This window comes from Neodiprion pinetum, chromosome 1, assembly GCF_021155775.2.
Source record: "Neodiprion pinetum isolate iyNeoPine1 chromosome 1, iyNeoPine1.2, whole genome shotgun sequence".
Taxonomy (NCBI): Eukaryota; Metazoa; Arthropoda; class Insecta; order Hymenoptera; family Diprionidae; genus Neodiprion; species Neodiprion pinetum.
Window position 1 is genome coordinate 2,249,217 of NC_060232.1, and position 15,186 is coordinate 2,264,402.

The 15,186-nt window shown below is 40.0% G+C and overlaps 2 protein-coding genes across 12 annotated transcripts; one reads left to right on the forward strand and one right to left on the reverse strand.

Moving 5' to 3' along the window:
- The first annotated feature begins 220 nt into the window (after positions 1-220).
- Positions 221-5,595, forward strand: LOC138190343 (cytochrome P450 4C1-like). 9 transcript variants are annotated; one of them, XM_069132998.1, is made up of 14 exons: positions 354-428; positions 591-773; positions 1,008-1,141; positions 1,233-1,342; positions 1,891-1,981; positions 2,624-2,809; positions 2,876-2,969; positions 3,044-3,146; positions 3,218-3,329; positions 3,439-3,545; positions 3,990-4,058; positions 4,365-4,536; positions 4,610-4,789; positions 5,159-5,595. In XM_069132998.1, exons 2-14 carry the CDS (start codon positions 754-756, stop codon positions 5,326-5,328), a joined length of 1,548 nt encoding a protein of 515 aa, XP_068989099.1. In that variant the 5' UTR covers positions 354-428; positions 591-753; the 3' UTR covers positions 5,329-5,595. The 9 variants fall into 9 exon arrangements, with proteins under 9 accessions (XP_068989096.1, XP_068989097.1, XP_068989102.1 ...); XM_069132999.1 differs by having other exon boundaries at positions 367-428; positions 665-773; XM_069132995.1 differs by lacking the exons at positions 354-428; positions 591-773 and adding an exon at positions 221-318.
- Positions 5,249-15,019, reverse strand: LOC124210782 (angiomotin-like protein 1). 3 transcript variants are annotated; one of them, XM_046609121.2, is made up of 14 exons: positions 14,926-15,016; positions 14,743-14,815; positions 13,997-14,112; positions 13,607-13,788; positions 13,143-13,408; positions 12,558-12,756; positions 12,190-12,485; positions 11,698-12,098; positions 11,461-11,606; positions 11,043-11,368; positions 10,790-10,924; positions 10,517-10,698; positions 10,247-10,404; positions 5,249-9,108 (listed from the first exon to the last, which is right to left on the reverse strand). In XM_046609121.2, the coding sequence occupies exons 3-14, from the start codon at positions 14,073-14,075 to the stop codon at positions 8,197-8,199; spliced, it is 3,282 nt and encodes a 1,093-aa protein (XP_046465077.1). In that variant the 5' UTR covers positions 14,076-14,112; positions 14,743-14,815; positions 14,926-15,016; the 3' UTR covers positions 5,249-8,196. The 3 variants fall into 3 exon arrangements, with proteins under 3 accessions (XP_046465077.1, XP_046465078.1, XP_046465079.1); XM_046609122.2 differs by lacking the exon at positions 14,743-14,815 and having other exon boundaries at positions 14,926-15,019; XM_046609123.2 differs by lacking the exons at positions 14,743-14,815; positions 14,926-15,016 and adding an exon at positions 14,271-14,611.
- Positions 15,020-15,186: the final 167 nt, after the last annotated feature.

Sequence of the window (15,186 nt, forward strand, 5' to 3'; positions counted from 1 at the left end):
ATTTTTCCTTCTTGTATCTCTCTCCACAGTGTAATTTACATAAACAATTTTTATCATCCGTCAAGAGCGGGATTCATTCTACAGTAAACGACTATTCCTATTCCCCGCAGTGTATATCAACAAGTTTAACTTGATATATCGAGTGTTCGGTGACTAGATTAAAAAATATTTTTTACTCGGATATTTTTCTCCCCGCCAACGTCGGGTCTGCAGTCATTCGTGTTCGTACGTCCAAATGCGTTATCTCACCATCGCGGACGCGTGTTCGTGTGCGTTCACAGCATCCGCGAGGTGGAGTTCGACGAGCGAGGGGTATAGGTATGTATACAAGACGCCGAAGACGGTAGGATCAGTGTGCTTTTAACAGCCGATGGCACCGGTTGCTCTGCCAGCGCGTTAAATATCGCACGGCCCGTAGATAATATAAGGTAAGCGTAGCAGTTATTGACAAGTTTAGACCCAATTATTGACCCATTTATTTGCTAAAGTTATAAATTGACGGCACAAACTGTGAATTTTTCGATGTCTAGAATCAATTGCCAGAGAGTTAAACGATGCAAATTTATTTTTTTGGTAATTTTAAAACTTAGGATTAAACATCTACGATCAACAAAGGTCAATAATCGGGACAGGGTCGATAAGTGGCACGCTTATCTCGCCTCAGCATTTCTTCACGGCGTCGATAAATGGACCATGAGGCTTGTGCGTACACCGGCTGTTGATCGCTGATAAAAAATTCAAGCTTATCTATCCATGTGTGATAATACAACGGGGTACGTGCAGGCTGCGCAGGCTTGGTTATTGCGATAGCAGAGCTTATCAATTGAACCGCATGGTTAATGGCAAAGATTTGTGGAGCGTCGAGCTAGAGAGTGCCGGTAAATTCTGTGGTCGTTAAAACGCGTTTAAACTGTGGAAAAATAGTTCGTTAATTGGATTTAGACACGTTTCTCCGGCTCCCGAGTTGACAGATCCGAAAAAATGTTGGAAATTATGCTGTTTCTCAGCTCGATCGCGGGAGTTCTTTACGGATTACACTACTTGGTTCGCGGTGGCAGGAGAGGTGAACTTATAGATAAAATTCCCGGACCACACGCCTGGCCTTTTATCGGTAATATCTTAACATTCCTAGTGTCTCACGGTGAGTATACTTGTCGTTTTTGAAAGTGTTGTTAAGCTCATTAGCCAAATATCGAATCAAATTTTACCGGCTGTTTTCCCGATTTCCGCAGCCGAATTGTGGAACTTGAGTCGCAGACTGAACAAAGAGTATTACCCCATTAATCGGGTCTGGAGTGTCAAAGCTCCAGTAGTCAACGTTTTTCATCCGGACGACGTCGAGGTAAAAGAAAACACTGTCCAAAATTTCTGTACGGAACTTCCGACACCGTATCGAAGGTCGGAACAGCGAATTCATCACGCATTTACCGTGTGCTACGCAATTTAGAAAATTCGTATTACTTTCTTGTGTTCTTTTCCTATAAATTTTAGTGAAATGAAAAATTTTCATCGTCAATTCGAGACAAGGAGATATTGATTTAGGTCGCTGTACGGAATTTGTAAATTTGAAACCTGATTTCGTAAATTCACAATCATTTTTAACACTATAATTATTCGGACACTTACTAATACAGCAATTATACAATCGCAGAGGATGATTCGTAGAACGACGATTTAAATTCCATACTTTGATACACGGTGACGGAATCAATCTCGATGAGTATACTCGTCACGATCTGTAGTAATTACACTTGAGTTACGGTAAAAAATAGAATTATCATATCACGCGAGATGTAATGTTGTTGTCGGGAAAAACACAGCAATTTAAGTATCTAGCTTATTACTGAACATTGTATATAAGAAGCATTTAATTTCGCGGTTATTTTCCAGGCCTTGATTTCAAGCACGAAGCACATCGAAAAAAGCACTTTGTACGATTTCCTCCATCCGTGGCTCGGCACCGGACTTTTGACTAGCAAAGGTGATACTTGGAAAATCTTTTTACTTTTCATCACCTTCGGTGATGCAAGAAAGCTGTTGGTTCCGGTCGAAAATCACTCCTAATTTCAATAAACTTTTACGTTTTTGAGCCTCTGGAATTCGAAAAAAGGTTTTCAAAGAAAGGTCCGTCTCTCGGTCTGTCCGACAAACTCCCGCGATGATCTCCGAAACGATTTGATGAAAAAATTCTTACACTTACAAGATTTTACAACCAAATAATGCGCATGACAAATTTTCGTGTCCGCTTTAATTTGAACTTCTGGTTCTACCGGAAATGTATCGATTCTCAATGTTTCACCGACAAACATATACTTTTTCATCTTCATTACTTTTTACAAATGAACGGTCATGTTTTTCCGACTTCATTTATAAATTTTTTTAGTTTTTATCAATTTTTTTTTTTTACCCATACTTTTGCACGTTGTTGCCAAATCCTGTCAGTTTCCCGCTTGTTTTGCATATTTTTGACACGCACAATGAGACATATTAAGCAGAACAATTCTCGCTGCGTTTTAATGGTGCCAAAACTTTGACTGTAGGAAATTATGCTTCGTTCTGCAGTCGGAGTGGGTGAGAATTTTGAAAGATGTAAGGCGACATGACTCTTTTTTCTCTTGTTCAGGGAAAAAATGGCACGAACGAAGGAAAATCCTCACGCCAGCTTTTCACTTCAACGTACTGCAACAATTCGTGGCGATTTTCAACGAGCAGAGCGAGAAGCTCGTGAAATCGCTTTGCCTCGAGGGAGACGAAGTCGTCGACGATCTCGTCCACCTTCTCCACAAATTCACGCTCAACTCGATTTGCGGTGAGTTACATGAGAAGGAGTCTTACAAAACGTGAGAAAACCTTTCGGCATCTTTTAACTCTGCAGAAACCGCGATGGGCGCGACGTCGGACTTGAATGGGCAAGTTCAGAACGAATACAGATCTTGCGTTTCGAAAATGGGAGACATAACGCTTTACCGGTGAGTAAATTTCATTTATCACAAGCGAAATAAAAACGAGATTGATCCAACGATTTCTCGGTTTTGAATCGCAGAATGCTAAGGCCTTGGTGGCACTCAAACTGGATGTTCAAGTTTTCCCAAAAGTTCAAATGTCAAGTTCGTGCGCTCAAAGTTCTTCACGGTTTTTCAACAAATGTGAGTACGCAGTTATGCGCGCAGTGGGAATTTTTTCCTAACGATCACACTTTTTCCCTACTTTTCCGAAGATCATCAACGAGCGTAAACGATATCACGACGAGACCGGAGGTCGATTTTTGCAAGGACTCGGCGGTGATGGAGATCCGGGCATTTACAGTTTCGACGACGAAAATGTCAAGGGTGCGTCTGGCAGAGCTTATATCTTTACACGATACACGACGAGAAGCAGTATCTAAATATTTCCATTGCTCAAAATCGGTATCGAAAAAGAACTATTTTTATCCTCAAGGTAAAGGACGCCCGGCTATGCTGGATCTCCTCATCTCAGCTTCCAGGCGTGAAGGCAGCATAGACGACGAAGGAATCAGAGAAGAAGTCGATACTTTTATATTCGAGGTCAGTTTAAAAATTATTTCTTTGAAACTGACCAGTTTTTACGACGGTTTAATCTGTGCACACCTCGTGCAGCTTAAACTTTTTAGGGGAATTCGTTTATTCCCTCATTACTCATTTTCAATCGAGTTATGAAACGAGCTAATCGGATTCCGATAAGTTTTGACTTTGTCGCAGTTTACATTGTTTATGGAAATTTTATTGTTTTACAAAGCGGCAACTCGGTGTTTTCGTAAAACGTGTTATAGAGATGAATTCCAATGATTGTTCTTCTTCTTGCTTTGAAAAATGCATACCGGAATCATTAGTGATCCGTGGCACGCGTTTACACGTGATAAAATGGTTAAAATTATAACAGAATTTTTTGCTCTTCTTCTTTCGCATTGCCAATAAATGCAGCGAATGTATTCCTATATTAATTACAGAGATATTTTATGTTTACTGCAGGGTCACGACACTACCGCTATGGCGTTATGTTTCACGTTGATGCTGCTGGCCGAAAACGAAGACATTCAAGTAGGTAGATAATTGATATTTTATTCGATATTTGTTGCGTATCATATGATTTTTTCATCTTTTAATTTTCTTTCTTTCGTGATATAAATAAAGAGTTAGCTCATGCATCTGCGTCATCAATGTACGACCGATACACCGTTTAATGTTTATTTAACTTCTATTTCTTTTTTCTCTATTTTTATCTTCTTCTCTCGCTTACGAATGTAAGAGCTGGTTGTGTACGACGATTGCATTGAACGGATGCTTGCTGCACATTTTACCTTGAAAAAATCAAACTTTAGGACTTGCGATTCGTGTCTGTCGTAGGAAAAAGCGAGAATTGAGGTCGACGAGGTATTCGAAGGAAAGAAAGACGAGAAATTGTCAATGCGCGAAGTCCAGGGCTTGGCCTACCTGGAAAGATGCATCAGAGAATCTCTGCGATTGTTTCCAAGTGTGCCGTTCGTATCTCGTCACATATCCGAAGACCTGCAACTCAGTGAGCATTCGCCCCAACAATCGCATGGATATTGCGCTCGTTCATCGCGGCACGTTTTCATATTTTATTTCAGAGAAGTACGTGGTCCCCGGGGGAACAATTGTTCACGTTCACATTTTCGACGTCCACAGGGATCCCAATTTCTGGCCAGACCCTTTAGTCTTTGATCCGGACAGATTTTTACCCGAACAATCGCAAGGACGTCATCCGTTCGCCTTCGTGCCTTTCAGCGCGGGACCGCGAAACTGCATCGGTGAGGATACGACGCGTTCAACTAGGATAATAATTCTGCACCGAGCATCGTGCCATTGCGTAAATTCCGTTCTGTAGAGTCCGCGACTGTCGTTACGCGTATATTTGCGAATTCCAGTCAAGCGTGAGGCAATTTTTGTATTCAAATTTATCCGCAATCGTCTCACGAGCTGCGACGACGCTCCGGAATTTAAGCTCCGCACATTTTCTTTCAACCGGACGATAATTGACGTCTGCCCGAATTGTTCGCGAATATTTGATCCGTGCGGGCGGAGAGAAACAATCGTCGCCGAAATTGTATTCGACAATTGACGCTGAACGAATGTACACGTGTGTATACTCACATTATTCTTCTTCTTTTTTCCTGCAGGTCAGAAATTTGCGATGCTGGAGTTGAAGGTGCTGGTGGCGCATTTCTTGCACAATTTCTATTTGGAGCCGCTCGATTTTTCACGCGATGTACGAATCCTTCCCGACTTGGTTCTACGACCATCAAAGCCTATCCGCCTGAAATTTGTCCCGAGATTACAAAGTGATTAGCTATAACTATAGTTTTCACCACGTACTTTCCAACTGACACAATTATGCAACGCATGTAACTTGGTACATTAAATTTTGTTCACTTGTAGACATAAGCTTGAAACGCAAGCACTCTGTAAAAGTGTACAACAAGAATGGCAGAAGATGAGTTTCGTTTTGTTTCTTCTTGTACTGCTCAGCTGTGAAATAAGAAGGACAAATGTTATATGAATACATCTGTAATAAGTGACAAATAGAAGATGAGATAAACAATTTTCTTACAACAGAGCTTGTATTTTTGTATGATTTCTTTACATCAGCCAACTACCATTATTTTTGTGTTTATTTTTTAGTGGTTTTTTTTTGTTTTTTTTTTTAAATTTTATTTATTTTTTTTTTTCTTTTGCATAGAAAGCTTCCATCCGTAAAACAATACATTGGTTGGTGGTTTCTGGTTAGTAAAGCTAGCATACATACCAGTGCGACTGGGCACTGTTTCACACATCACCCTTGTAACAAAACGCTTACTGTCTATTTTCCAGTCCGTAGCTGCGAAATTCAATATAGGTATTCTCTACTCGCGGTTTTCATATTTCCGTTGTTTTATTTGCAACTTTGAACATCTATTCTCAATGACGAATAGGTAAGGGCAAATAAAAAGAAGAGAAAAAAAAATGGCAGTAAAAATGTATACTCAATAAATACGTATAAGGCTTACTTAGAACGGCTGTATCAAAAATAGAGAGCAAACGACAAACAGTTGTGTTTCCTTAATAGTTACATTTGTTTTTCTTCTTTTTTCGTGCGCTATACGTGTAGTACGCAAAAATATTGAAGCAACAATATTTGGTTACAGCGTATAGTCACGGACGCAATATTACATGACCGTTACATTTCTTTGGTGATACTGTAATTTGGTATTCTTGCATATATATGTAAAGGTACGTCAGATTTTAATAAGAATCTTAAATATTATATATGAAATATTTTGTATTGTAGATAGTGATATATAAATAAACTTTTTTTTTTTTTTTTCTTTTGTATTTTACACATCACATTGAAAATTATTTGGAAATTGTTCATGCTATACAAAGAAAAAGTTTTTTTTTTTCTTTTTTCTTTTGTTTTTTGTTTCACCGTTACCGCTTTTACAATAACTGTGAAATAACAGCCTCGTTAAATACATTCATACTTCCTTCAATAGCCAAATTGATTCGGCTCAAACTCATAACTTGATTAAAATTTGCTAATCGAAATTTTTCTTTATTATGTCTAGGTAAAAAATGTTCTCGGTATATATATATATTATATATACATATATACATATATATATATATCATGTGTTTAGTGATGGCTGTTACGGCACAACCATTATAAAGCGTAGCTGCAAAATGTAGAAACTGTAGTCAGAAGGAGGAAAGATATGTAAAAAAAAAACACAGAAAATATCTGAAATTCAATGCAAGACTATCAACATGTTCACCTTGGTCTTGTCGGTACAATTATCACATTCACACAATCATTAGTCGCGAATGATACCATTCGCGCACACTGGTAAGAGGTAAAAACCTCAAAATCAAATACCACTAGTCCATTACTCTATGCTACATCACAATCAAAATATTATGTTACAACTTAGGATAGGTACATCCTGCATGTACGCCCTTCTTATATCTCCTGCTTTGTTATATAATTGAATCGGAAATGACGATTCGCTTTCGCATTATATGTAGGTATAATAATTATAAAACAAGCACGAATAAATAGTTTAATTATATTAAAAGAAATTCTTTATCTTTCTTTCTTTCTTCACTAATTTCATATTTCATTACTATTTAGTTATAAAAGAGAATTCTACACTTTGGTGTTCCAGCAAATGTAGAGCGTTGACTTTCTCCTGTTGCACTCGTCTAATTCTCGACGACAATGAATCCTATGTATTACATACGACAGAGGTCCCGATTGACCGCGATGCAATTATGTTTCACATATTATGCATTCAAGTATTGTAATTTAAATTATATATGTGAACGTGTTTCAAAGGGCGGAGTGAAAGTAAGATCTAAGAGGGGGGGGACAAACAAATTCAGTAAAATTGAGTGAGTTTTGTTTCTTCAGTATCCATTTGATCAGTCTTATGGGATCCTAAGCTACTTTTTTTTTTCTCAACGTTTCCTAAATTCAATCGGTATACGAAATTACGCGACAATGTTAAAAAGACAGATAACTTGTTAAAAAAATTTGCGGAAAGAGAAGAAGGTAGAACGTAAATGGTTCGTAAATTTCTTTCAAAGTCTGTGGGAATTTTAAAAGCAAGGTATATCCGTTACACCATCTATTACTCGGTATATCCTGCGGCACAAAATTTTCTTCTCGATATTACAATTTCTTGTACCCTCTGAGCTGTGAGGCGATTCTTCCAAGGCCCATTGTACGAGGTTGCTCACGGTTATATGCGAAAGAGAAGAAATTGTTTGTCATATCGTCCGTTCGTATCGGATTTCACAGGCAGAAAAAAACAGAGGAAGGGAAAAACTCTAAGATAAACGACTATATATGCGCATGTGACGGGAGAAAATTATTTCTCCGTACAGAAGTTACTTTGGTAATGACTAGGTCTTACAATCACTATTTTATGTGTCGTTATCTGTACAATGTATGTCTATTATGGCGTAATGATTGGCTTGCGGACTTACCTATAAATATTACTACACGTTACTCGTCCATGCGTATGCACGCATGCTCGCTGCGCGCACTCCGCAAACGCGTATGCGTGCATATTCATGCGTAACGAGGAGAATGAATTTCAAAGAAAAAAAAAAAGAAATCAACAATATCTTCTTATGGCTGCGTACGAACAACAGTCGTGGTAAATCGTATTTACGTATTCTAAAATTGAATCCTGTAATTGCTAGGCCGAGGTATTGACCTGGCCCTGGTAGGCGGTAACGAAGAGGTCGAAGCTTCGCTGCTAGCAGTGCCTCCGGAGTCGCGTCCTCCGCTTTTACTGCTGACCGTACTTCCGGTGCTCTGTCCTCTGGAGCCAATTTGTTTTCTCAGGGTGCCTCGCCCTTCGCTGTCGCTGAGACGACCGTATTCTCCGATACGTCGCGACGGCGGCGGGATCATGGAACGGCCCTGATTTTCCCTGTGTTTCACCTCGGCGATTGCCTGTTTCTTTCGCTGGACATCTCCCAGCCTTTCGTACTCCCCGCTGGGTCCGATCATCAGCGACGGAGATTTCCTCGCCGCGGAACTCTGGACGGAGACCTCGGAGCTTGAAGATTTTTTCCGCCTCTGACCTTTCGAGTCAAGTCTGCCGTATTCGAGGGTGCAATTACCGGAGTCTCGTCCCTTCATAGCAGATTCGATTATCGGTCCTGGGTCCGACTTCTTGCGGGTTTCCGTGTCGCTGAGACGACAGTAGCGTGGGTTGTTCGTGGCTTTTAAGGAACGTGGAGGACGAGGCAACGAGCTCGGAGGGAGACTGCCGGCCCTGCGCGGTTCCCCCTCTTGCATTCTCTGTCGTTGCGAACTCCTGCCTTGCTTTTCCAGCAACATCATCTCCTCCGGCCTACTGTCCGACAACCTGGACGCCGTACCTTTGAACCTTGTTGCGGCGGCAAACTCCAGCAAACCCCCGGAAGCTTCACCTCCCGAGTCGTCGAGGAGACGACTTTTACTGGATGCGGTACTCGAACTACCTGTGCTATCTACACCCGCCAATAATGGCTTGGGTATTTTTCCTTTTCGCGACGCAGTGCCTGGATTAGAGAATCCTGGAAAACAGCAAAGTGCCCGCTGAAAAGAGAGAAAAATACCTCCGTTGGAAGGGGTCCGGGACCTGGAAAGAGTGTTAGCGCACGCCACGACAGTGCATGCTCACTCAAGGACGGTGGGAGCGGGTTAGGCAGGATTAGTCGGTTCTCACTCGCAACGAAATGAAAAAAAATTCCATCAATGACGCCAAATCAACTCTGTTAACTACATACTCTGATTAATGTGTATTTCAATTATATCTCAATGAAAATCAACATAACATGACAGCACATGCGCAGAAGTTAATTATCTTACAGGTATAAGTAGTAATTTTTAGGCGAATTGATTTGAAAACGGAAACACTTCTGTCCGATTCAAACTTCCGAACAATGTTTGTACATAATTATTTATTATATTACGCGTGACGGATGATAAATTAATTAAACGAGAAGGGAGAAATGAACACAAGTCAAGATTCACTTGTATACGACCAATGAATGAAAAATAGTTAACAGATATGATATTTATATACTTGAATCAACATTTGACTAAAAATAGATTCCGTCATACGTTCAAGTTGGGATTTCACGTTTTAAGAAATCTTCAGGGATCGTAAAACCCTTACTTTTCCAAGTTTCTGGCTTAGACATTGCATTTTTGATATAAATCGTAACGTCAAATAATAGATTTAACAGCTTTAAAGAATGAAAAATAAATAAGAACTCTCAAGCACACATCAAACATCAAGTCGGTTAATTTGAGTTTGGGAATCATTAACGTGAACCTCAAGTACAGATACTGTAAATAATTGTCCGCACATACTGTGTATTGTTCAATGAAATAGTGTTGCGTTACTTAATAACACATTAATGACTCTCGTAGGGGTTCGAGTTAAATTCAGTTACAAACACGAACACAAAAATACCTTGTAGCGTGTGATCTGTAATACTTTTTATGACCTGTGACACTTATTTCAGCTAATCTAATTAATATAGAAGAATGAGAAATGAATAAATTAGATCGTCGTCAACATATAGATCCTTCACAACAATGAATTGGTATTCATTGTACAGTCTAATCGTTACCTAAATTACGGAATTGTATAAGGTCCTTTGTTTATAATTTATGAGCAATTTTTTTGATAAAAAACAAAACGCTACACAGTTGAGATTCTGCCTACCTTGCTGAGAAGCTGAGAGTCTAGTTCTTTCAATTGGTCGTCTAGGCTTTTGTTGGTTTGCTCAAAGCTGCCCTGCTTTCTATATTTATTATAGCTGTCGGAAACGGCAAAAGAACCACCGCTACCGTATCCACTTCCGCCGCTTAGAACACTGCTCACTGTTAAAACAAATGTTCAACGTTAATTTTCCTGAAGTAAACAAACAAATATCCATCGATTGCATTCTCAAATTGCTTCTCTAATCTCAATTAATCTTTTAATAGTCATTACCGAGTTCCGGTGTCGACGTAAGGACCGTATGATGATCTGCGGATGTACTTGAATGAGACGAGTGAGCTGCGGGATAGCTACCAACTCCGCTACTGCTACTACTGTCCTTGTCGTACGTATGTTTTTGCAAGACCCGTATCATTGCGTCTCGTTCAGCCAGTTTGGATTCCAAGTCTTTCATTCTGTAGCACGAAAAAAAGGTCGTCGACCCCTTGTGATAGCGAATTTTATCAACTATAAGTGTGGACGTAATATTCAGAATGAAAGGCAAACCTTGATTCAAGATCAGCAAGCTTCTTTTGCGCGGCATGCACCTCGTCCATGTGACGCATTTTCTCCGAACGAGCCTCAGCTATCATTTTTTCGGCATCTTGGCTCGTCTTCTCCAGTGCCGCGATTTTAGCATCCCTGATAAGAAGAACAAGTGATAGTTCATCAGCATAAATCGGAACCCGAAAGAATTGTGCTCTGACATCTACATCCGTAAGCATTAGTTGTTGACGATAAGTGAAAATCACGGTCTTACTTAGGTAAACTGGCAGCGTCTATAGCAGCTTGACGAAGGGCACTTTCTTCCAGGTATCGTTGTTCCCATTTAGTCACATCTCCTTCTAGGGACATGATTTTTTCATCTCGTTCACGTAACCTTCGTTTTAATTCAGCGATTGTCTCGCCGTTCGATGCGTGTTCGCCACTATTCGTGCCTCCACATCCACCCTCTCTTAATTCTCTCTCCAACTGGCCTCTAAGTTGTCGTTCCGTTTCTTCTCGTCTATCACTTGACGCTTGAAGCGAGGATAAGGCGCGTTGAAGCTGACCGACTCTTTCAACGTAAACCTGCTTCTTTCGAGACTGAAAAATTAGCATTTATACGAGCAGTGATTAAACAATCGTCAAGGACAAATAAAACACAATGTACGAGGGCATTGGCAATATTTACACACCTCTTCTTCCAGGCGGACAACATTTCCCTGTGCATTTGTAAGAGCTGTATCTAAAATGTCAATGTGTGTTCTCTGTTCTTGCAAAGTAGCTCGCTGTGCTGCCAACTCAATTTCCTGTCTCTCTTTAGCAGCTGCCAGTTCTTTGTCTAAAAATGATGAATCGAAGAATAGCTTCAGCACGATTAAACATTTTACCATATGCATTGTTTGATACTGAGCCGAAATGTTTGAGCTTACTTTGGGTGATGAGTTGACCGATTAATAATTCTCGTTGTGTTAGTTCTTTCCTTAGGGATTCAACAATCGGAGGAGTATCCGTTCGTGAAGCCAGCAAATCAATTTGCTCCCTCAACGCACGATTCAAATCAGTCAAGCGACGGCAGTCACCTTGGAGCCTCGCTCGAGCAGCCCGTTCCAGTTTCTCTCTGCGCTCACAGGATGCTGCCAATTCCTCGTGGGCACGATGGACTTTGGCTATTTCATGCTCGAGTTTTTGGGACTTTGACACTTTGCCATAACATCGTTCAAGCTCCAATTTCAACGCACTGTTTTCCTGGATCAAAATCTGCACCATTTCGGCCGAAGGCCAGATCTCGCCTGCCGCCGTTTCCCTTTCCTCCCTACCTTTTGTTTGAGGCCTGTGCAGTAAATTGAATATTCAGATGCAGTTTCAATGGTAAAATGAAAAAATGCAAGAACCCAACAGCTACAAGTTTGTCGACGCATCACCTTGGAGACGTTGTGCGTGGATCGTAACTATCCGTATCAGTTTTCCCAATCCTCGATAGATCAGGTTGAGATCTTGAGAGTGTCAATTTTTCGGTCGGACCAAGAAGTCTATGTTTACTTTTGAGCGGCAGCATAGTAGAAGTGTACGACGGAGGTGGCCTGTCCTCGAATTCGGTTTCGCTTTGTTTACCACGCTCTCCATCTCTCTCTCGCATCCTCATTTCTATACTACCGCCGTTATTGGTCAATTTTCCATACGAAGGTATTTTCACTTCTTTAGCGAGGTGTTTCAGCACCTGGAAGGAATGTTTACCAAATCATTTTCAAGAATTGTTCACAAGAATTGAATTCCTTGGGGTAGGTTGTACCTGTGATTGATTAAGGTAATCATCTGGAATATCAGTTATTTCTTGGCACCCACCGCCTCCTCCGGGCTGTTCATAATGGTGATCGTCGTGAGGAAGACTCGTCAAAGATTGCATAGTTGGGCTATTAGAGTGGCCCTTACCTCCACCCTCGCAGTACAGATAGCCCATTTCTCCATGTTCTCTTACCATTCCAGATAATCTGAGGAGAATAGAAACGTGAAAACTGTGACGAATATTGTTCCAGTAAATTTGCACGAGTAGGATCACGTAAAGAAATGCTCATGCCAGCATTAATAAAAGAAAGGTATCGTTACTCGAGTGTCTCGGCATGAAATGCTCTATTATCTAACTATAAGCTTCTGCATTGGTCAACCTATTTACACATATTTAAATCAATAATTGTAGCATATGATTGTAAACGTAATATTGTTAGATGAGCTAACAATGTGATGTTTAAAAAACTTGAATAGATATATGCGTATACTATGCAGTGAATGAAATTGTAGTAGTGTGCAGAAGCCTAGAGTAAAGTATCCTGCTAATAAATTTATATGCTTTGAGAAATGTTAAAAAAAAATATTTAACCTGCTAGATGGTGTCCAGGAATTTTCGTCGTTGGCATTGTGTATGATGAGGGTGTTATAAGAGCTGGTCGAAACATCCAGGCTACTTCTGTTAGATCCAACGCTGGTTCGATTAGAACTCAGGTTATCCTTAAGGCTATTTCTATTGGAACCGTTGATGCTGTCTTTGAGGCTATTGCGATTGGACCCAGTCAGGCTCTCCTTTAAACTATTTCTATTCGAGCCATTCAGGCTATCCTTCAGACTGTTTCTATTCAACAGATTGCCCTGGAAAATAGAGTCGTTTACAATTTTACGTAACAGCATTAGGCATGCGGCCATGTACAATGCTAATCACACAATGGCACTGGCATCATGTACTCGTGCCCCACCCTGAATGCTCTGCCGCGTCTATTCATGAGATGCAAAGAGATGATTTAATCTGTAGGGAAAGAGCACAGTAGGAGAAACTGCATAACCACTTACTTGAATATTGGGAATATTCTCTTTGTGGCTGGACGATCTAGATGGTGTTTGCTGCTGGTTTTCTTGGCCTTGAGGTTCCTGACGTGCCGTATGCCTTATAACATATCTCTCTTCGTTACTCAAATTTTCGTTTGATGTTGATACATCTGTATCGCTACCACTTAAACTCTGCGGCAACCCACCTGTTATGAATTGTCATAGGAATTACATAGTACATTGATTTTGTTAACGTTCACGTTACTTTTGACGTTGTATTTTTTTTATTCCGGAGACAGATTTGGGCATTTTTTTAATAACCTTCACTGTCATTGCTTGTTTTCATACTAAAATGTTTATCGACGTCAACTTCCTGGTTTGCTAAATACTTGAGAAATAATAAATACAGCGTACCTTGTGTAGGAAGTTGCTTGCGTTGTATATTATTGTTAGCAAATGGTAGGAATCGACCAGTTTGCTGAAGTGAACTCATTTCTTTAGGAGATCATTTATTTACAAAAGTTTAATATCTGAAAATTGAAAAATTTCACCACCATGAGTTATGCTTGAAATAATTAATATATGTAATTCATGTGTCCGAAATAATCGGTTACCAATTGTAGAAGGTAAATAGACGTATTTGCAAACCGCATAAAATGAAATGATCTAATACTTGTTATTGACGAACCTGGCCAAACCGAAACGAGTAATCTCATCACAGTGTTACCAAGCAAGATTGAATTACAATATTTAAGTAACCAAATAAAATAAAAGAAGAAAAACTAATTACAGTGCTTTGAATATTGCTCGGCAGGAAGAGGAGTAAGAAAAAGAGGAATGAACAATTGACTTCAAGGATATAACGCATCGATTATAAAAATTCTAAGGCTGGCGAGTGGTTGTGTATAATGTGGAATGAAGCCTGAGCAATTTTCAATGTTGAGCTTGACGTAGAATGATGAAAAGTAAAACACAGAGATCAAAAATGACGTGCATGTATAGAATCGAGAGAGAGATAGCGAGGTGTATAAAGTGTGACAGAGGCCTGGAGAGGTGTCAACATTCTGGAATGTTGATTATTTGAAAATGAGGTGGTCTCGACATTCCGACGTATCGATAAATGTATTTAAACTGGCGATAATGCCAGTATACATTATTACCTTAAATGAAATAATCTTTATTTGGAGCACATAAAAGACTGTATTTTTTTTTTCACAGCTACAACGCACAGAGCTGTATAAATAAACAAAAGGAGATTAACACCATTTGGGGGGGAGGGGGACCTGCCGCGCAGATCAACCATGGGGCGAATATCGTTTGAATATTGTTTAACAATTACTCACACGATCGGGGATACGGAAGAGAGCGGAAAAGCGATAATATTCTAATAAATTAATACACTTCTCTCCTCACACACGAGAAATAAAAATTGTTAGTACTCGCATTCCTCGTCAGAGGGCGACATCGGTCTCGCCCCCCCCCCCGCCGCTGCTCTTTCGCAACTACTTCACGCTTTACTTTTTCTTTTTTTTTAATTATCATCAGCGGCGGGGTCAATTTGACATTTGTTTGTAAAATTGAAAAAATCCTGTGGTTAAAAATAG